Source organism: Schistocerca americana, chromosome 2, assembly GCF_021461395.2.
Source record: "Schistocerca americana isolate TAMUIC-IGC-003095 chromosome 2, iqSchAmer2.1, whole genome shotgun sequence".
NCBI lineage: Eukaryota > Metazoa > Arthropoda > Insecta > Orthoptera > Acrididae > Schistocerca > Schistocerca americana.
In genome coordinates, this window is record NC_060120.1 from 485,836,058 (window position 1) to 485,858,991 (window position 22,934).

Here is a 22,934-nt window from a genome sequence, read left to right on the forward strand (position 1 = left end):
CTTCAGGGAAAAATGCTTGTGGTTGCCTGCTTCCCAGAAAAAAAGTGTCCCTGTAGACACTTCGCAAAAACTGAAGTGTGCCATGAAGTCCAAATAGCCAGTAAAATTAACAGACTGCGTCAGTCTGTTGCAGGATAATGCCCACACATGTTGCCAACATTGTTCAGACTGTGCTGCTGAAGTTTCATGCTGGGAGGTCCCTACACATCCGCCATACAGACTCAATCCCTCCCCATGTGATTTTCATAGTTTTGGAGCGATGAAGAAAGATACTCCAGGCCTTTGATATGCTTTGAACAAAGAGTTACATGCTTGGGTACAATCATGGTTCCGTAGACAGCCACAACCATTTTTCCATGAAGGCACTCACCATCTTGTCTTTCAGTGGGATAAATGTGTGAGTGTCATTTCAAAAGTTCTGTACACTCTAAGATAGAAATGGGAAATAATTTATTTTACGAAATAACTTTACGGGCCTTCAATATAGGCCTATGATCTCCATTCTTGCTTATAACAGCTTTCCAACATTTTCATTGTTTAGGTAGCTGATTACTGAAGTTACCTTACTGGAAGCTTCATCAACTGTATAAACATGTCTTCCACAGAGGTATCCCTTTAACTTGGGAAACAAGCTGGGCTCATATCAGGACTGTATGGTAGGTGGTGAAGTATCCCCACCCATATTTGTCTAGAGTTTCTCTCACTGGTAGAGCAATATGCAGTCTTGGACTACCATGCAAAATGAGGACATCAGCTGCAAGCATGTCAGGCCTTCTTTTACAAATTTTTGGGTGCAAAACAATTCACAGAAACAGCTTGGCATACATGCCTGGCACACACTATTTGTGGCTATGACTCCATTCATGCCATGTTTACAGCTATTGGCTATTTCTGCCAGGTGAATAAGATACAAGTATTGAGAATGTTTATTCATGAAAAAGACTTTGTCAAAGGTATATAACAACAGTATAGCAATTCAATTAGCACAGCTACAATCTTAAATCTGAAATTCATTACAGTGAGTGTCACAATACACTTTTGTATTGTACATTAGATTGTTTGACAGCAAGTGAGGCAGTTCTAGTTCAAAAATTTTCAGTGCCATGTATATATTAAACATTCGGAGAGCATTCACTTTATGTGAATTTCCAGATGTAAGTCAAATTTTGTGTTATTGTTGGTGTCACAAGGTGAATTTCTTTCCTGATAACACTTCATGTAATGTCGTTACTGGCAGAGATAAAATAAATATACATATTCAGAACTGCTAGTACCCTGAATGCTGGGAAGAAGAGGCCAACAGTGTTACAAATGACCAATCTTACATACTGTGTGTACAATATCAAAAAAATGGCTCTGAGCACTATGGGACTTAACAGCTATGGTCATCAGTCCCCTAGAACTTAGAACTACTTAAACCTAACTAACCTAAGGACAGCACACAACACCCAGTCATCACGAGGCAGAGAAAATCCCTGACCCCACCGGGAATCGAACCCGGGAACCCGGGCGTGGGAAGCGAGAATGCTACCGCACGACCACGAGCTGCGGACTGTACAATATCGTATCAAATTTTTAGAATGTTAGTTACAAAACAGAATGTCTCCATATTAATAAAATATAAATACATACATAAATAGAAAAGCATGAAATACATCATACAGAGATAATTGCTGTTGCACCTCTCAATTTCCCCATTGAAACAGAGGACCAGTCACGCCTTTCGACAGATTTAATTAACATGTTCTCCTCAATTAAGTTTTAGTCAAAATGAATCCTAGAAATCTGTACTTTTAATTTCTATTTTCTTAAGTAAATAGAGTTACATGAAACAGATCTTTGGATGGAAAATGATAATGATCGTGATCACCACCACCACTGCCACCACCAAGACTACTATTACAAAAACAACAGCCCTAAAGTCACATAATAAAATCTGTTGAGCTTTATCTGTATATCAAAGGAGTTTACTGGCTGTAAACCAGAAGTGAAGACAGTTCTTTTCACAAAGCACTACTGAGAAAATTTAGAGAACTCAAATTTGCAGCTGACTGCAAAACGATTCTACAGCTGTCAATGTGCATTTTGAGTACGGACCACGAAGACAAGATAAGAGAAATCAGGGCTCATATGAAGACACATAGATAGTTACTTTTCCCTTGCTCAATTTGTGAGTGGAAGAACAAAAGGAGTGACTAGTATTGGTACAAGGTACCCTCTGCCGTACACTATACAGAGGCTTGCATAGCATGTATGTTGATGTAGATTTAACCACATGTACTGAATATTAAATATACTCCAAGCATTCATCCAAGTTCCTACATATGGAAAGACTGAAAAAAGATGCCTAATGAAGAATGGCAGCTTCATGTTTTCAAAGTAGCTTGTCAACCTGGGCAGACCGAAGACACAATATTGCAGATCAAAATGTCCTGTGCGCATGTATGTCACAATTGTTTGCTTTTTACTTGTAATTCATGACAATACACATTTCAAAGTACAGGTTGTTGTGTTTTTTGCTTGCAATCCTACAGTTGTTCCTCTAAATACACAGCCAACAAAGAAGATAGGATCACCATTATGCCACAGAGCTTACACTATAATAAGGGCAATGGTGGCAATAATAAATACTATCACCATTACAGATGAGGTCAGTTAGCTGGGTCAGTCAGCTGTGCCTCCTCACCCAGAAAGTGTGTGTTTAGTGCCAGGCAGTACCACCTCTGCGCAGAGCAACAGTTGTCACAGTCAGTCTCAGCCACAACAACAAGGTCTTTCCATCATTTCAGGTGGTCGGTGGACAGAAGTGACAGAAAGGCCATGCACATTCTGAACTTATTTGTTGTTCATCCTTGGTAGCTTGTGCTTTGTACCTATTTATAACACTGATCTGCCCTTCTGTCAATTTATGTGCTTTGCCAATAATGGCTGGACTGAATCACTGCTTTTCCTCATTTTTCTTATCTGCTGTAGATTGTGTTGTATGACAAACCTGTCAGCAATATGTTTGTTTTTTGCAAGGCATGCCAAAAATCTAGAAATTCACTGCAATACATATGCTGAACCGAAGAGAAATTAAATTGAGATATATTTTTTTAATTGGATAAATTTATATCATTTTGTAACATTACAAAATGATGCTTTTAGGAGGATAGATATTAAAAAGAGCCACACGACAAGAATGCAAAATTTAGAGCTTCTAATTTTATTGTTCATAAATATATGAAAAGCTGGGAAGGGCAAGAAAGACAAACATTTCAGACATGTCAGTCATATTTAAAGGAGGTCAAATCACATGATTAATGGACAAGATCTGAAGTTCTGGGGAATTAGTGAAGCAATATCGAGGATTAAACAGTCAAAAAGTCATGAACTGACAAGTTGGAAAAGACATAGAAAGTTGAAAACTGGCAAAGCAAAACCAGAGAAAGAAGAGGGAAAATCAGGATGAAGGGAGAGAAAGAAAGAAAGAAAAAAAATTCAATTACCACGTGATATCAGCACAAATTAAGGTGAGGTTGTGACAAAGGTGAATTAGATGTTGTAGGATGAGTTTGCATCCATGAATTTAGCACAATGCTGCCATGATAGTTAGCATTAAGCTCAAATAGCACAGTATGTAGCCCAACAAACTTTTATAATATGTATTGACTGACACTTGTATACAAATCTACTCCAGGATATTACAATTAAGATGATCAATGCTGAACATATCAGTATCCTCACTAATATATTTTGAGAATACTGTGGTTACAGCATTTAAAATAGTGTACTAAGAGGTAAAATCTGTTACTGATGTCTGGTTCATTCTATTCCATTCTCATTTGTATACATTCATAAATTCAACAGAAGTGCAAAACAGATAATACTTGCTCATTTGTCACTGCATAAAATCCACTGCCTACATACAAGTCAATACAAGAATACTTTGTGTTCTGCCTAATAACTTACAAAGAAGATCAGACACGAATTGCTAAATCTCGACTACATTCACCTCGTTGTCCTCTAAAATGCCTGCTTGAGAAAGAACTGTTCTGGTTAGTCTTTGGACTCTGTACGATTGTGCTTATGACGAAGCCCAGCTATGTTGCTGCATTCTCCAAGCTGAATAAAATAGCAGTACTTTCACTAGACCTTGTTCAGTACTGCAACATACTGCAAGCAGCCTTATTTTAGAAAATACTTACAGTATTTGCATTGTGGTTCCAGAAACATCTGCTCCTACAGGTACAAAGCTTCATTTTAGGAATGTTTGAGAAGAGAGAAAATCATTCATCATATTACATCATGCACTTCAGTGACTCCACCTACCCACTCCTCTAGAAGCTTAGCAGTGTCTAATTGCATAATGTTCCTACACATTATGATAGTTTTCCTGTTACTGAGTGTGGACAGCATTTCCACTACAGTGAGGTAAACCTCTAGTTATTTTTAAATATATGGGTAGACAGCCTGCTGTCAAGTTGCTGTTTATTCTAGCAATGTACTTCCAAACAATTAAATCATTCAGGGTAAACAAAAGGCTGAAATCTTGTCAAAAGTACTTGCTTCATATTCAACGATTATTTTGATGTGTGTTCAGGAAGACTATTCTTCTGGGCTTCCTTTGTTTATTTTGTTGGGCTTGGGTTGTTTGGGGAAGGAGACCGGACAGCGAGGTCATCGGTCTCATCGGATTAGGGAAGGACGGGGAAGGAAGTCAGCCGTGCCCTATGAAAGGAACCATCCCGGCGTTCGCCTGGAGTGATTTAGGGAAATCACGGAAAACCTAAATCAGGATGGCCAGACGCGGGATTGAACCGTCATCCTCCCGAATGCGAGTCCAGTGTCTAACCACTGCGCCACCTCGCTCGGTGTTTATTTTGTGTTTCTCCTATACAGCCAATCACTCTGCTCTCACCAGCAATTACGGAAATAAAGCAGTCAATTGCATGGATTCCTGTGAAAGGATCAGGATTAGAACTTACTGACACTAATTTCCAACTGTGAAATGGACTTTCCCAACTCTTGATCCTGGTGTCTGAGAATACAAGCTGGAGTATTTTCAGACAAGAAAGTTGGTGGAAAAGAACAAGGAGCTCCAACAAATAAATGAAACTGAACAGCTATATATGATAAGAAACTACTATCGAATTCCACAAGACGTTAACATAACAACTATGTATGTTGTGCAATCCTGTATCTACCCTGTGCAAATCCCATGAGAAGCTAAGTCTTATACCAAAGGCAGACTAACACAAGTCTAGTGTCTGAGGCAAACTGTTATCAGAATATCCAACAGCGATGGATACAATGCTTACAGAGGCTTGCATGGAGGTTGGATGTGGTGCTCCACTGCAGACTGTTACTAAAGGTCTCAGCATATGGACTACATTCCCAGATATGTGAGTGGCTCAAAGGCAAGTCTTATAAACCAGTACATTGTCCTCGATGGCAGTGTTCATCAGAGATAATGGTTCTGTCAACAGTGCCTCAGGGAAGTGTGACCACTCTTATTTTCTATATATGTACATGATCTTAGGGACAGGGCAAGCAGCAATCTGTTGCTGTTTGCTGATGACACTGGTGCGCAGGAAGGTATCATCATTAAGTGACTGTAGGAGAAGGGCAAGATGACTTGCGCAAAATTTCTAGTTGGTGGGATGAATGGCAGGTTGTTCTAAATGCAGAAAAAATGTAAACTAATGCAGATGAGAAGGAAAAGCAATCCCATAATGTTAGAATACAGCATCGTTAGTGCGGTGCTTGATAAAGTCACAGCGATTAAATATCTAAGCGTAGTGATTTGAAATGGAATAAGCATGTAAGGGAAACAGTAGGAAAGGCGAATGGTCAACTTTGTTTTATTGAGAGAATTTTATGAAAGTGTAGGTCATCTATTGAGAAGACCACAAATAGCACACTAGTGCAATCCATTACTGAGTACTGCTAGAGTATTTGGGAACTCCACCAGGACAGATTAAAGGAAGACACTGAAGCACTTCAGAGAGGAGGTAATAGATTTGTTATTGGTAATTTCGACATTCATTACAGAGATGCTTCATAATCTCAATCAGTAATCCCTTGGGGGGTTTTTCTTGAAACACTACTGAGAAAATTTAGAGAATTGAAATTTGAAGCAGACTGCAGAATGATTCTACTCCTGCCAGTTTATATTTCGCCCAAGGATCTTGAAGACACAATAAGAGAAATTAGGGCTAGTTCAGAGTTAACAGAAATTAGAGCTTGTATAGACACTTACAGTTTTTATCTTGCTCTGTTTGCGAATGGAATAGGAAAGTAATTGACTAGTAGTGGTGGTACCAAGTAACCTCTGCCACATACCTTATAGTAGCTAGCAGAGTATGTATGCAGGTGTAGATGATGTGCCACGCATACATCACAGGCTGCTCTCTCCAGCCCAGTTTCTCTGTTACTTGTCACTTAGCCACACTACACTGAAAACAAAACACAGTCTCTCCAGCTTCTTAACGTCCCACCTGACGTTAAGCTACACTTATATGGGGTGTATCAAACCTCTTAGATCAAATTGAAACAGGTGATAGTGGATCCACAACTAATTATACTGAGATGGGGACCCAATAGTTGGAAATGTATATTTATTGTGTTATGAACATACACAGCGAAACCAAATAACAACAACGCAGCACATAGTAATTGTTCAAAGTGTGAGCACCAGTCTCAGTGCATGTCCTTCAATGGTGCATGCAGTTCTGCTGCACTCTGTAATGATCACAGGTGTCTGTGGTACACTAGAACAGGCAGCGGATGATAAACAGCATACACCTCTGATGGCCACAACCCTGACAGACATAATGTATGCAACTTACACTATGTGATCAAAATTATCCGGACACCCCCAAAAACATATGTTTTTCATATTAGGTGCTTTGTGCTGCCACCTACTGCCAAGTATTCCATATAAGCAACCTCAGTAGTCATTAGATATTGAGAGAGAGCAGAAAAGGGCTCTCCGCAGAACTCAGACTTCGAATGTGGTCAGGTGACGGGGTGTCACTTGTGATGATGATGATGATTAGTGTTTTAGGGCGCACAACAGCGAGGTTATCAGCGCCCGAGGTGTCACTTGTGTCATATGTGTGTACATGAGATTTCTACACTCCTAAACATCCCTAGATCCACTGCTTCTGATGTGATAGTGAAGTGGAAAAATGAAGGGACATGTACAGCACAAAAGCGTACAGGGCGACTTCATCTGTTGACTGACAGAGACGACCGACAGTTGAAGGGGTCATAATGTGTAATACGCAGACAGCTATCCAGACCATCACACATGAATTCCAAACTGCATCAGTATCCACTGCAAGTATTATGACAATTAGGTGGGAGGTGAGAAAAATTGGATTATATGGTCAAGTGGCTGCTCATAAGCCACATATCGTCCCAGTAAATGCCAAACAACGCCTCGCTTGGTGTACAGGGTGTAAACATTGGATGATTGAACAGTGGGAAAATGTTGTGTGGAGTGACGAATCACAGTACACAATGTGGTGATCCAATGGCAGGGTGTGGGTATGGCGAATGCCTGGTGAATGTCATTTGCTAGTGTGTGTAGTGCCAACAGTAAAACTCGGAGGTGGTGGTGCTATGGTGTGGTCGTGTTTTTCATGGAGGGGGCTTGCACCCCTTGTTGTTTTGCAAGGCACTATCACAGCACAGGCCTACATTGATGTTTTAAGCACCTTCTTGCTTTCCACTGTTGAAGAGCAATTTGGGGATGGCGACTGAACTTTTCAACACGCTCGAGCACCTGTTCATAATGTACGGCCTGTGGTGGAGTGGTTACACGACAATAACATCCCTGTAATGGACTGGCCTGCACAGAGTCCTGATTTGAATCCTATAGAATACTTTCGCGATGTTTTTGAACACCGACTTTGTGCCAGGCCTCACTGACTGACATCAATGCCTTTCCCCAATACAGCACACCATGAAGAATGGGCTGCCATTCCCCAAGAAACCTTCCAGCACCTGACTGAACGTATGCCTGCGAGAGTGGAAGTTGTCATCAAGGCTACGGATGGGCCAACACCATACTGAATTCCAGCATTACTGATGGGAGGTGCCACAAACCTGTAAGTCATTTTCAGCCAGATGACCAGATACTTTTGATGACATAGTGTATATACATTTATAAAAGGTAGTTCTTCTATTATGAGTGTCAAAAACGATTCATTATACTTGATTATACATATTCTTCTCCAGTATGTAGATTTGCAAATGCAGTACTTTTATCATGAACACTCAAAAACAATTCACCATCTTGAATTACACATATCCTTTTACAGTATGTAATTTTCCTACAAGCTGTACTTTTATCATGAACACATACAAGCTTTTTCAATATATACATTTTTTAAAAGTAATTTTTCATTATCTTGCCAAGGACAGCACACAATACCATTATGGATATATGACTAATTTACAAATATACTCATTCTTTTTAATGCTGCTTTAATACCTTTTTTATCTCTATTTGCTCGAGACACTAACATCAGAGGTTGCCTTTCCTCTATATCTTACAAATATTGCAGTGACACAAGACCTCTTTCATATGTTACATTACCACTACTCCTTCTCTCATATCTAATGGGCATTCTTTCAAACACAGTTTCCTCTTTCTATCTGAAATCTCTCTGAGCAGGTTGGTATCTGGCCAATTCTCTGCCAGGATACAGATTCACTATCTTATGCTTAACAAGCATTTTTCCACAGCAGTTGTCATCCACGGTTCTAAAAACCAACTGCAAATTATCTAGACAATATTTACAGTGTCGACAAATACAGAAAACCACTATCATAATTACTGCACTTGATCCCACATAACTGCACATTCATATAATGCTAAGTAAAAAGCCACTAAAAGCAGCCCTTTGCTGATACGAGATTTCATTTTCCAGCTCTTATACTTCATTTTTTGTTCCATTTAAATCATACAACAATCTTCCCGCATGTTCAATGGGTAAATTTAAAGCAAATTCTGTTACATTCCTTTTAACAAAACAGCAGTCTACATCCACATTCAGCTTTGGAACTATATCAATATTCATTATGTCTGTCTGAATAATGTGTTCTGACTGTAACAATATTTCAGCACTGTATTTTCTACACTTACCCAGAAATTTCAATTTACCTGCGACCAGAATAATTAAACCAGTGGATTTATTACTTCTACATGACACTGTGGGGCCTTCATACTTTGGCACTACTAACAACTATTCATTACTCTATATTTGCATTCACACACTTTCATTTAATATAATACTAGCTGACCCGGCGAACTGTGTTCCGCCTTAAAGCCAATAAATAATCAGATTTTGGATGTTAAGTTCAATTTTTTATTAGGACAAATAAAAATTAAGTATTTTAATGATTCTTTATATTTTTTGATGCATAGCTTCCACTCTTCAATTCAGTACCTTGTGATACACGACATTTTTTGTTTTATTATCAGGCGCAAGAACAAACAACGCATATGGTCTTCCGACCCATGAACATGCCACATATAATTGACCATTTGAAAAATATGGATATTCCAGATTTAAACCGCAAACTTTCCAGGATTGGCCTTGTGATTTGTTAATGGTCATGGCGAATGCAAGATGGATCGGAAATTGAAGTCTTTTAAACTCAAACGACACATCGGTTGGGACCATCGGGATCCTCTGAATGAGAACTTCCTCACCCTCGAATTTTCCTTTGAGTATCGTCGCGTAAATAACATTGGTCATCAATGTACTTACCTCAAAACGTTTACCGTTGCACAGTTTTGGTTGGTTTATGTTTCGAAGCATGATTACTATGGAGCCAACTTTTAGGCGTAAATTGTGTGGTGGTATGTCAGGCACATCCTAAGAGTTTAAAAATTCAATTGGATAGTTGGTGGCTTCATCTTCATTTGTTACACAGTCAATAGATTTGAATGAATGCATTTTACCAATGATCTCATTCTGAATTATGTAGTTTAGGTCATCTACATCTTTATTCTTAGCCGCTAAAATTGCTCGCTCACTCAACCATTCATTACTTTTGTAGTTAGTAATGATGTTTGGGAATACTTTGTTGATAAGTTCGTCTTTCGATGAGACAAAGTTACAGAAATTATGAGGAAATGAAATCAATCCGCTCGATTCTTCGACAGGTACTCGACCATTACCGATAGTCAGCAATTGCTCAAAGAAATCTTCAGCAGATGTATCATTAAGCAATGCAACTCTCATGTTTGTTGTCAGTTAAAGTTTCTTCACAAAGCGCCATAGATTCGATGATTTGAGGCAAGCATTTATTTCATCTGCAGCCATTGATCTTGGAACTACTGGCAGTGTTTGGCGGAATTCGCCAGACAGTAAAATCATTGCTCCTCCAAAACATCTCGAGTCATTGCGTAGATCTTTCAATGTTCGGTTAAGTGCCTCTAATGCACGTTTATGAGCCGTTGTGCATTCGTCCCAGATCTTGGATGCTGATAAAACTTCGGGCACTGCTGAGTTTTTTGTAATATTACATGTTGGTTATTCAATAGCTTGAAGATTTAACGATAATTTTAATGCTGACTAAGCCGTATGGCATCTTTCTAACAATGTGTCTGCTATTCCGGAAGAACCAACTGCAACCGCAATGTTGGATCTCGCACGAACAGTGGCTAAAACTACTGACATGAGGAATGTCTTGCCAGTTCCACCAGGGGCATCCAGGAAATATAAACCACTATTTCCATCATCAATTGCCTTCATTAATATATCATAAACTTCCTTTTCTTGGGGGTTCAACAGGGGTACATTCGTTTGAACTACTAAATCTAATTTGCATTTTGTTATTCCACACCAGATGCGTTTCTGTTATACTACGTTTTATAGCGGTCGAACGGGATAAAAAGTATCCTATGCCCGTCTTCTGGTTCTAAGCTACCTCTCCACCAATTTTCAGCCAAATCGGTCCAGCCGTTCTTCAGTTATAAATAGTGTAACTAACACGACTTTCTTTTATATATATAGAGATTAGGTATTCATTACACATTTCTGAACACACGCGTAATATTTTTCAATCTTTTTTTTTAAAAAAATACACATAATTGTTTATTCATCCATTTTAAATAGTTTATGAACGCATGCATAAATGTCAATCATTACTTACAGATTTTGACAAAAAAATTTGACAGCTCCGAAACTAAAGAACTTTTAGGGAAAATAACGCATTTTTCAAATATTCGTCAATTTTTCATTATTTTTAAGATGTATTCTGCTATTCGGGGCGGAGACAAATCCAACAAATCAAAAACCACGAAAATTTTTACTCGTCAATTTTTCATTATTTTTAAGATGTATTCTGCTATTCGGGGCGGAGACAAATCCAACAAATCAAAAACCATGAAAATTGGTCCAGCAGATCTCGAGTTATAAGTGTTGTAACAAACCCGACGTTGTTTTATATATATAGATACTTTTGAGTGCAATTTGTAGGTACTGCTGTAACTGGCTACATCATTGTGGTTTCACACATAATGGTTGTATGTAGACAAAAGAACAAATATCTGCTTAAATATTCGATGGCTCGGATCAATTCTTTTACACAATAAGTGATCATTACTTAGTTTCCCATACTATCTTTTGGCATCATCTATTGACAACATTTCCACTTCTGGGTCTACATACATAAATTACTGCTTCTTAGCATTTACTTCAGCAGGAAGTGGCAACATTTATATATATTAAAAACACTGCTATCTATGAAGGAAATATTTACTACACAACTTAGAATATTTCCAGGGATGATTATGTAGGAAGTATGGTATTCGGGATGGTAGTTACCTACAACAACAAATATATTTTATTGTCATACAAAGTACAAAGTATGTTGTCACAAACATTGATCAGAGTGAACTAACTGCAGCTTCAGAGAGGTTAGTTGAGCTACCTCAGGGCAGTGATACTGTTCAAGTGGCTCCACGGAGCTACATCCCCACTGAGCTGCCCCCCTTGCTTCTATAATGTGGTCCTGTGGAAGAAAGCTGTGTGTACAGGCGGGACGTCAGTGTTAATCACTGAAATGTCGTAATCAGCAATGTGCGCTGGTGGATACAGTGCGTGGCCAAAGTGCGAAGTGGGAGGAGCACCGAAGGATGAGGAGAGGGAGATGGCACTGCAGTGTAGGCAGTACAATGGTCTGTGACCGTCGAGGCAGCGGGAGGCATGACATCGTCATCGGCTATGGAGAAGGGGGCAATCTGATGATTAGAGACTGGCGAGTCGGCGGCAGAGGCAGTGTTATTCCCGGCATAAGTGACGGGAGTGGCTTATACAGGGGCAGTGACAATGAAGGCTTCATCAGTCATGACGTGAGATGTTAAACCCACTGTACCAATAAACGAGGGCAGGGGTGTGGCATGTTCAATTGACCTAGAGACTACACTGGGGCCTGTCGGTCTATTTGTGAAACTGGCAGAGATGACAAAGTGAGTTACATAAAGTGACATTGATATCTTCCAGCAGAAACTACAGGGTTATTACAAATAATTGAAGCGATTTCACAGCTCTACAATAACTTTATTATTTGAGATATTTTCACAATGCTTTGCACACACATACAAAAACTCAAAAAGTTTTTTTTAGGCATTCACAAATGTTCGATATGTGCCCCTTTAGTGATTCGGCAGACATCAAGCCGATAATCAAGTTCCTCCCACACTCGGCGCACCATGTCCCCATCAATGAGTTCGAAAGCATCGTTGATGCGAGCTCGCAGTTCTGGCACGTTTCTTGGTAGAGGAGGTTTAAACACTGAATCTTTCACATAACCCCACAGAAAGAAATCGCAGGGGGTTCAGTCAGGAGAGCGTGGAGGCCATGACATGAATTGCTGATCATGATCTCCACCATGACCGATCCATCGGTTTTCCAATCTCCTGTTTAAGAAATGCCGAACATCATGATGGAAGTGCGGTGGAGCACCATCCTATGGTACGTTTAGCTCCCTGCTTGCTTTATTCGTCGACTTCCGCGGGCTACGCGTGAAACTTGCCCGCAAGCGTTCAACCGTTTCTTCGCTCACTGCAAGCCGACCCGCTGATTTCCCCTTAGAGAGGCATCCAGAAGCTTTAAACTGCGCATACCATCACCGAATGGAGTTAGCAGTTGGTGGATCTTTGTTGAACTTCGTCCTGAAGTGTCGTTGCACTGTTATGACTGACTGATGTGAGTGCATTTCAAGCACGACATACGCTTTCTCGGCTCCTATCGCCATTTTGTCTCACTGCGCTCTCGAGCGCTCTGGCGGTAGAAACCTGAAGTGCGGCTTCAGCCGAACAAAACTTTATGAGTTTTTCTACGTATCTGTAGTGTGTCGTGACCATATGTCAAGGAATGGAGCTACAGTGAATTTATGAAATTGCTTCAATCATTTGTAATAGCCCTGTACTTAGTTGTACTCTGAAGTGAATGGTGTTGGCTGTGGAGGCGCCAATTCAGGGCAGAGTGTGCCACTGGGGGGTCAACTTAAGTCCATGGAGCTTCAGCAGTCTGCTTAAAGACACCATAGTGGACTTTCCCAAGATGATAATGTCAAATGTGTTGGTGTCCCGTGATATGGGTCACTGCAGGAGTGGCAGGTTAGTACAAAGCCGGCCATATGGCATCTGTGCGAAGCATAACATGGAAACAGGTGTTTAAGCCCTTGGGAATGAGTGTGATTGGCTTTACGTGATGGATAGTTGGTGGTACAAGGATGCCGCATACATACTCATGTACTCGCTGTGCTAGTTCTGGCTGGTCATCGTCTGGTATAGCTATACCTTGAATGACAAATTCTGCAAGGAGGCAGAGTGATTCACCGTATAGGACCTCAGCAAGTGAGGCATTCAAATCTTTTTTACGACCAGTCCTAATTCTGAGAAGCACCCAGGGCAGGGAATCGGTCCAAAACTGCAAGTGGAAGATTAAGACTGCCTTGAGCCTGCAGTGCCATAATTCCACTAGGCCATTTGACTGGGGTTGGTACGCAGTCATGTGCAAACAAGGGCCCCCGAACAGTTGGCACAGTTCATTGAACAAGGCAAACTCAAATTGCTGGCCTTGGTCTGTCATCAGTGATGTAGGACAGCTGAATCTGGAAATCCAGTTGCAAACAAAGGCCAGGGCAACTGTGTCAGCTGAAATGTCTGGTAACGCGGTGGGCTCAGCCCAATGCATCATACAGTTCATCAAGGATAAGATGTTATTTGAACCCTACGACTCGGGGAATGGCCCAACTAAATCAATGTGAACATTCATGCAGTGCAATCATGCTTGACATTGGACCGGATGAAGCATTTCATGACTAATTTGAGTATGGGATGTTCACTACGATGTGCAAGATTGTGCAGTAAGTTGAACACAGTTTTATGATAGGATTGTGGGACAACTGATTGTATTCTCTCACATGACATATCATACCAAACAGGCTTGGTGGTTCCTGGCAGTGTACACTGTTTTAGTTATACCCCAGTGTCTTGTCCAATGAGTAGCTGTTGTAGGTTGGTATCTATGGCCTGTGTGTCAGTGAGTAGATCAAACTCTAGCTGAGTAGATGTGCCCACCAAGCAAGACAGGTAGTCTGTGACTATATTTTCTACACCCCGTACATGTCTGATGTCGGTGGTAAATTGCGAGACCAGGATGAGGCAGCAAAAGTGCCTTGGCGTGTTGTTAACAGAAGGGTTATTGATTGTGTCTGCAAGAGGCTGTGGTTGGTATAAATGGTTAGAGGGCATCCTTCAAGTCATCCTGGAAATAGATAGAGATATAGATGTCCAAGAGCTCTCTATATCTCTATCAAAAGTCAACTACTTCTGCTGAGTATCAGTCAACTCTCGGGAGAAGAAACACAGTGGCTGTGTTACACCACTGATCTCTTGTTGCAGTATTGCACCAACTGTATGGTCAATGGCATCTGCGGCGGTCATGATTTAAATTAGCTGAAGACACAGTGGCTTTTTCCACATTAATGTTATCTTTGCAGTAACAGTTCACCATCCATACTCATTGAAGCTGTGTATCCTTGGGGAACTAGTGATACATAATTTCAGTTCCCTTTGTCTTCCTGTTATAAGACATGCAATCAGTGACAGCACACCCATGCATTCCTGTCATAAAACACGTGAACTAATGAAACAAAACTTTCCCATGTGTGCACTCACAAAATCTAAGCTTCTGCAACAACAGTAGCCTCCGCGCAGCTACAACCAAGTGTTTCAATGTCATGCACAGAACAACGATTTTCTCACTCAGTCTGAATATTCCATTCGGGGCCCCCTCTGGCACTGCCTATCTCCTCCCTAGCAGGTGGCTTGTACTGCCGTCACCTGTGCCCTTGGGAGCAATTTCAAACTTCCACTCTGCCTAACTGTTTTTATTATCCATCTTGCATCCATTTCCTTCTGGTAAATTCTACTGTTTTCTGTTTCATTATTAGCTGTTCTTAGATGTTTTATCCTCGAGAGGGCATCCACAACACAATATCCTTTACCTCTTTTGTATAAAACTGGGTAGTCATATTCTTCCAACTTTAATATGAATTACAACAATCTTGAAAACGAGTCCGAAATACTACTTAGCCACGTCAGTGGTTTGCAATCCGTGCCTACCGTTAATTTTCGACCAAACAAATATGGTCAGATTTCTCTTTCTATTGTGCTATATGACTGTTTCACCTCATTTAATGTCTAGATGCTTATGTGGCAGGTAAGTTGCTGCCAATTTCCCCTTGACTCAACACAGCTCCTATTGAGCTCTGACTGGAATCTGTTTTGACAAATTCTTTGTTAAAGTCTAGATCCTGTTACATCGGAGGGCTTTGTGGTTTTCTCTTTAACTGCCAGAATGCAACTTCCTGTTCTATCACCCAGTTATATGTTACCCCTTTCTTTAGTAATTCATACAGGGGTTCAGAGGTTCCTGCAGTTGCTTATAAAACAACAATAACATTTGTGTAGTTTTGTATTAGTCTTTGGTTGAGGAAACTGTTTCGACCTACATGGGATAAGGCTTTAACCCCTCTGCTGTATGTCCCAAAAATGTAATTTCCTTACACAATAATTCACATTTATCTAGTTGCAGTTTTAAATTGTAACATAGAAGTCTCTCAAACATCTTTCCAAGTCGATTATTGTGATCTAATGAGGATCCAAGCATTATGACATCACATAAATATATAAATACCTTCTCTCCTTGAAATCCCATTACAATAGAATTTATTATTTTTTGAACTGTGCTTGGGGATGTCTTCAAACCCACTGCCATTTTTCCGTATTCATAATACCCATATGGTGGACTAATCATTGTTTCCTGTCAATCTTTTTCACCTAATAACACTTGATCCATTCACATCCATTTTATTTGGAATTACAATCAAGTGAAAACTCCATTCAATATTACTTGGGACTATGCTATGGTCTCGCAACATTGTATCTATTCCCTCCAATCTACTTTTTGCCTCTAGTATTAACTAAATCTCATGTCTAATAACATCTGTTTGTGTCAAATGGTTTCCTGGCAAGTGGAATATGTAATTATAAGCCGTACATATTTCCACCATTGCATTTCTTTCTTTGCTATTCAAGTGATCAACTCTTGGAGTTTTCTTTTAATTTACTGGCTCTGGATGTTATCTCTGACTTTACTTTCATCACTTGATGTACCTTAAACTACTCACCAGTGGCAGTTACAGACACTTCACTGAACTGATTTCTTCTGTTGTGTTTAGCACAGTCATTATGCATGTACCATCTTTTACTGTTACCAGTGTTTCTGGTACAAATACTCCCAGCTATTTCTTTCTTAGAAATGATCACTACTGACGCATTCCTTAAATATATTTGCACTATAAAATTTTGTTCCTCTCCAGGATGTATTATCACACTTTTCCTATCTTGTTTCCTGCAGTTTTTCTTCCACAATGACATTTCCTCAGTTTCGTAGCTCCAATTGCAACAGAATTAACACCCTGTTGTTCTGCAATTCCTAATGCTGTTGTACCAGCTTCTACCATGTTTGATGTAACTTTTCCCAGCCCTAAGGCTCCGACCATTAACAAACCAACACTGTGTTGTTTCATTGTTGCTGCAGCATTCAGCATTCACACTAATGTAGCCATTTTTCCCACCATTCCCTACTATTAAACTGGTTCCTACCATTTTAGATATAATTTTTCCCAGTTCTGTGCCTCCAACCACTACTGAACAGACACACTGCTGTGTAGTAGTCTCTTCATCTTCTTAACATCCATCCCAGTTGATGTTACATTACACTTCTAGACACACACACACACACACACACACACACACACACACACACACACACACACACACACACACTGAGCACTAGTAAAACTCTTGAAAAATATTCTCGATACCTCATCCAACTTATTCGTGACAAAGCAATATGAAATGAAACAACAACATAAGATCAGTAGTAGGGTAGGTGAATGATTGAAATTGGCTTATTGTGAGAATTTTATGTAAGCGTAGCTCATCTATTACAGAGAGCACACATAGGACACTTAAGTGACCCATTATTGTGTACTGCTCGAGAGTTTGGAATCCCCACCAAGTCAGGTTAAAGGAAGACATCTATACAATTCAGAGGTGTGCTCCAATATCTGTTACTGGTAGCTTTGACTGAACATGAGTATTACAGAAATCTCCATGGACTTGAACGGAAATCTTTTTTGAGAAACAGTGTTGAGAAAGTTTAGAGAACAGGCATTTGTGATTGACTTCAGAACAATTCTACTGCATCTACATCTTTTGTAAAGATGATAAAGACAAGACAGGAGAAATCCAGACTTGAATGGAGGTACATAAATAGTCATTTTTCCCTCACTCCACTTGTGAGTGGAACAGAAAAGGGAATGGTTAGTGGTGATACCAAGGTACCCTCTGCCATGTACCATATGGTCTCTTATGGAGTATCTATTTAGATGTAGATGTATCTCCAGCTGTAGCTGTAGATTAAAGGTTGATTTAGACAAAGTCTTGTTTTATCGAGACAAGCTTTCTACAAATGAAGTGTGACAGGTACCATACTCATTCTGCCAGTCTTCTATAACCCTAATTCTTATTAACATGATCAAGTGACCACTGTAGACTGTGGAATTGTGTGTGTCATAGGAAACAGGGATTTTTGCTTTGTCGCCAAATTGAAATGACAGTACAAATCATATGTAATACAAGATGCCCTCAGCAGTTGAGCCAAAGTCGCTGTTCCCTGCAACAGCTTTGTAGTTCCACACAGTGGTCACTCAAACATGCCCACTACTTATAGTTATAAAAAACTGGACATACTGAACAGTCCTTGATCCCCATGTTTGCCAACCACAGGCAGACTCAGGATTGGTCAAGTTCCTCAAGGTGCTTGCCACCTGACATGACCTGGAACTATATGTGGTTTACTGAATGTCAGGGATACAACAAGTATTATCATCAATGTACTTTAACAGTCTCCTCTCTGGTAGCAAGGGACAGACCAAACTCAAGAACAACACAAGTTTCATAAGATACAGCAAAGGTTTTTATGTAACTTAATATCATATAGTGTTTTATGATTAGTATTGGTAACTGTTGTATTAGCAGCTTACCCTAAACTTGGTAAAGCCTTCTATAATTGAATTCCCTGTAAGTGGAATGGAGATGAAATGTGTAAATGGCTGCTTCTGTCGTGCTGACATAACAATAAGGTTAATTCTTCTCCTGGCTGCTGCAACGCCTTTTTTGTCACTTCCTGTTATCACTGAAATGAAAAACAATGAGAACTAGAGTTTGAAATGTAGCAAATTAATACTGATATATGTACTAAACTCCCTAAAACCCAAATGGTCAGCGGAGACTCTGTTTTGCAGTTCAGAATTTTGCAAGAAAACTGGTACCAAGAATTAGACATAAACTGACAGCACTGAACACAAACAGGATTTTCTGAGTTAATTATAACCAAGAAGCACTGAATTTATGAAATGAAATAATAAACGAACAACAATTATTTGATTTTTTTATTATGGGAGAACTCATGTGATGCAGGTTACAGAGAGGGCCTCAATAACTTTGCAGCATGTTTTACCTAACACCCTTAACTTAAGGGTTAATGAGCTGGATCTTTATCATGAAAGAAAAAAACCAACTGATAGATACTGAACTTCAACACTTGTTTCTTTGTAAAAATATGACAGACAGTTACTGCCTCTTACCAGTGACTGTCTTTTTGAGCTCCCCTTTCAAGCCTATACAATGAATAAAAGTTAGCACTCTCTTTGTGGGAAACAGGGATTTGCTGGCTACAACAGGACAGCCTCATATCCAAATACCAGCCTCCTGCTTTTCTGCTTTAATGGAATAAGTAATAAGGCCATGGTTCACATTTATAAGAATGCATCAAATATGAATGTTTTACCATAGCAAAAAACTATATTATGAAATCACTCCCACTTCTCTTTGGCACCATTTAATCAACACCTACGGCAGTAACGATATGAAGATTTTGAACTCTTGGTTAAACTGCATGGCAGTTCAGTCGAATCATACAATGCACTGAGTTGTGAGTTAATCACATAATATCTCTCAATGGATAACCGTCATAGAAGTATCGCACTACTTGTACACTGCTTGTACATTCTCTTGTATCCTTTAAGTTCCACATACTTCATTTCCCCTGCATTATGCAATTTCTTCTCACTTAATTTTCCCATTTCATCTCTCTTTTCTCTCCCTCTGATTTGTCTGTTTCTTTTTATGAATCATGTACAACATCTCTGTCTTGGGCACTAATCCTGTTCACACAGCCACAGTCTTATACATTTAAATATGCAAGCTCTGCTCATTGCATTCCAACATACTACTCCCTCATTAATTCACAGATGTGTTGTTATTTGTGTAAAGGACATCTAGCCCAGTGTGTGGAAGAATGAATGGTACATCACCAAAATTACTCTGATAACATTCTTCATTCTAATATCTAACAACAGTTACAACACACCAATTATTATTACCTCACAGGGGTATTCTGATGCAGAACATAACATTTTCTCTATTTTGACAACTTCCTACAATCAGCCATGTCTCTGGTGAGGAGTCTGCTGAACAAGATAAGAATAAGTTTTGAAAAGAAGCTTTCCTTACCAATATCACCATCCATTCCTTGTTTTGGCACCCATATGTTTGTTTTTGTTTCAGTCTCGAGACGTTTTCTAGTAGCTCCTTTGGAGCCAATGACATAGGGAAAGTACACCCTAAAACATAAAATAAGCACAATAATAAACGAAATGAAAAATAAATATTGTTACACAAAATTTTAACGCTGTGCACACAGTTGACTGACAGCCACAGTAATTAATAAGCCAATTTTTTTCCTTAGAAAGTGAACATTTATGTGCTGCAGCAGCACATTAATTCAAGTGGCCAATCCAATATAATTAACTAGATGAAAATGGTAATGTCACAATGGCACTGTCAACAATGTTTTATCATAATGATACAACTGCAATGTGATGTAGCACACTCAACATGGAATGGAGGGTGAAAGGAAATTTTATGTAACTACATACACAATTTTAATGTTACATAATTAATAACAATGCCCTCAAGGATGTAATTCATTTGCAACTTCTAAAAAAATGAGAAAAATTTGTGAATTGTAAAATTAACATTGATACATTGAGCTATACATGGTTGGTTGCTTGAAACATGGCAACCAACTGTTTAAACAGCTACTGAGAAACTCTGAACAAATATACAGTTTTACTGACGATGGTCAAAATTAAAATCCTCCCATGACTGATGCCATGCACCAGTCAGACCCACAGCAATTGCCTGTTCACAACTCCAGAGTGATGAGTTACGTATTTTGCTTTTGTGTGTGTTCCTAGTAGGATATTTCTTAAATTTCATGCATGATTTTTCTTTTTTTCAGTTTAAGAGTTTTCATCTGTAACTGTAAATTCAGGCGATCTGTGGTGCAGTGATTCAAAGAAAGTCTATGACCAGTAGCACGTAAATATCCATATCATACAATACTAGTTGGAAGCAATTTTTACCTACCGAGTATAGACTGGAATGTCTATGGATTCATTGCAGGAGGTATAGATAATCTAACAAAGTACTTTTAAACACTGTTCAGAAAACTGTCTTGAGCAGCTAGTTTAGGAGCCCATGCGCAATGGAAGTATCTTATATCTTGTAGCTAGCAACAGACCAGACGTTATAGACGGCATCAGTATAGATATGGAAATCAGTAATCATGATGTCATCATAGTGACTACGATTACAAAAGTTAATAATCAGTCAAGAAGGCTCGGACACTGTTTCTGCTAGGGAGAGCAAATAAGCAGTTGTTACCATCTCACTTAGATTGAATTGACGTCATTTACTTTTACCAAGATAGATATAGAGCAACTATGGGCAAAGTTTAAACATATTGTAGTTGTGGTCTGGAAATCTAAGTGCCTAGTAAAAGGATTAAGGACAGAAAAGAACCACCATGGTTTAACAATAAAATTCAGAAAATGTGGCAAAGATTAGCAGAGATTTGTGCATCTTTGAAAACTACAACTACAACTACTGCCACAAACATACCTTAGCAAAAGATCTTGCCGAGAAACTGAGAAAACCCTGGACCTTCGTAAAATCACTAATCAGGTCTAAGTCTTCCATCCAGTCACCAACTGAGCAGTCAGGTGTGGCAGTTAAATTTCGTGTTTAAGGAATCATTCATGCAGAAGAATTGTACAAACGTACCCATCATTTGACTGTCAAACAGACTCCCGTATGGACGACATAGTAATAGGCATCCCTGGCATACAGAAACAACTTAAAGAGTTAAAAACAAATAAGTTTCCAGGTCTGCATGAAATCCCAATTCAGTATTACAAAGAGTACTCTTCAGCATTGCCACCTTACTTATCTTGGATTTATTGTGAATCTGTCGTACATATAAGAAAGGTAAAAGAACATACCCACAAAATTCCAGATAATTATCCTTAATATAGATTTGCTGCAGAACTACTTATGCATATTCTCAGATCAAATATAATAAACTTCCTTGAGACTGAGAACCTTATGTTCACAAACAAGCATGATTTTAGTAAGCATTGCTTGTGCGAAACTCAGCACGCACTTTCCTCACATAATATACCGTGAACGATGAATGAAGGGCAACAGCAAGATTCTGTATTTCTAGATTTCTGAAAAGCATCTGACATGGTGACCTACTGCAGATTTTTAACACAAGTAAAAGTATATTGAATTTGTTCCCAGATATATGAGTGGCCCAAAGAGTTCCTAAGTAATAGAACCCAAAATGTTCTACTTGATGGAAACAAGGCTATTGTCAGAAGTGCCTCAGGGAAGTGTGATAGACATGCTATTATTTTCTGTATACATAAATGATCTGGCAGACAGGGTAGGCAGCAGACTGCGGTTGTTTGCCGATGATGCTGTGGTGTATGGGAAGGTGATGAAGTTGAGTGACTGTAACAGGATACAGGATGACTTAGATAAAATTTCTAGTTGGTGTGATGAATGGCAGCTAGTTCTAAATGTGAAACAATTTAAGTTAATGTAGATGAGTAGGAAAAGCAATCCCAGATGAGTAGGAAAAGCAATCCCATAATCTTCAGATACAGCATCAGTAATGTCCTGCCTGAAACAGTCACTTTGTTAAAGTATCTGGGCATAACACTGCAAAGCGATATGAAATGGAACGAGCGTGTGAGGTTTGTGGTAGGGAAGACAAATGATTGACTTTGATTTATTGGGAAAATTTTTTGGAAAGTGTGGTTTATCTATGAAGGAAAGATGGAAACCACATATAGGATGCTAGTGTGACCTAATCTTGAGTACTGTTTGAGTGTTTGGGATTAAAGGAAGACATCAAAGCAATTGAAAGGTGAGCTGCTAC

The 22,934-nt window shown here is 39.3% G+C and overlaps 1 protein-coding gene across 2 annotated transcripts in view; it reads right to left on the minus strand.

The window, feature by feature from the left end:
- LOC124595941 (activating signal cointegrator 1 complex subunit 1) overlaps positions 1 to 22,934 on the minus strand; it is an 84,110-nt gene that overhangs the window by 34,018 nt on the left and 27,158 nt on the right. For both annotated transcript variants that reach the window (XM_047134859.1, XM_047134860.1), the window contains exons 3-4: positions 20,159 to 20,268; positions 18,628 to 18,779 (exon numbers count right to left, since the gene is read on the minus strand). In XM_047134859.1, the coding sequence (XP_046990815.1) occupies positions 18,628 to 18,779; positions 20,159 to 20,268 (262 nt within the window). The remainder of the gene's footprint in view (positions 1 to 18,627; positions 18,780 to 20,158; positions 20,269 to 22,934) is intronic.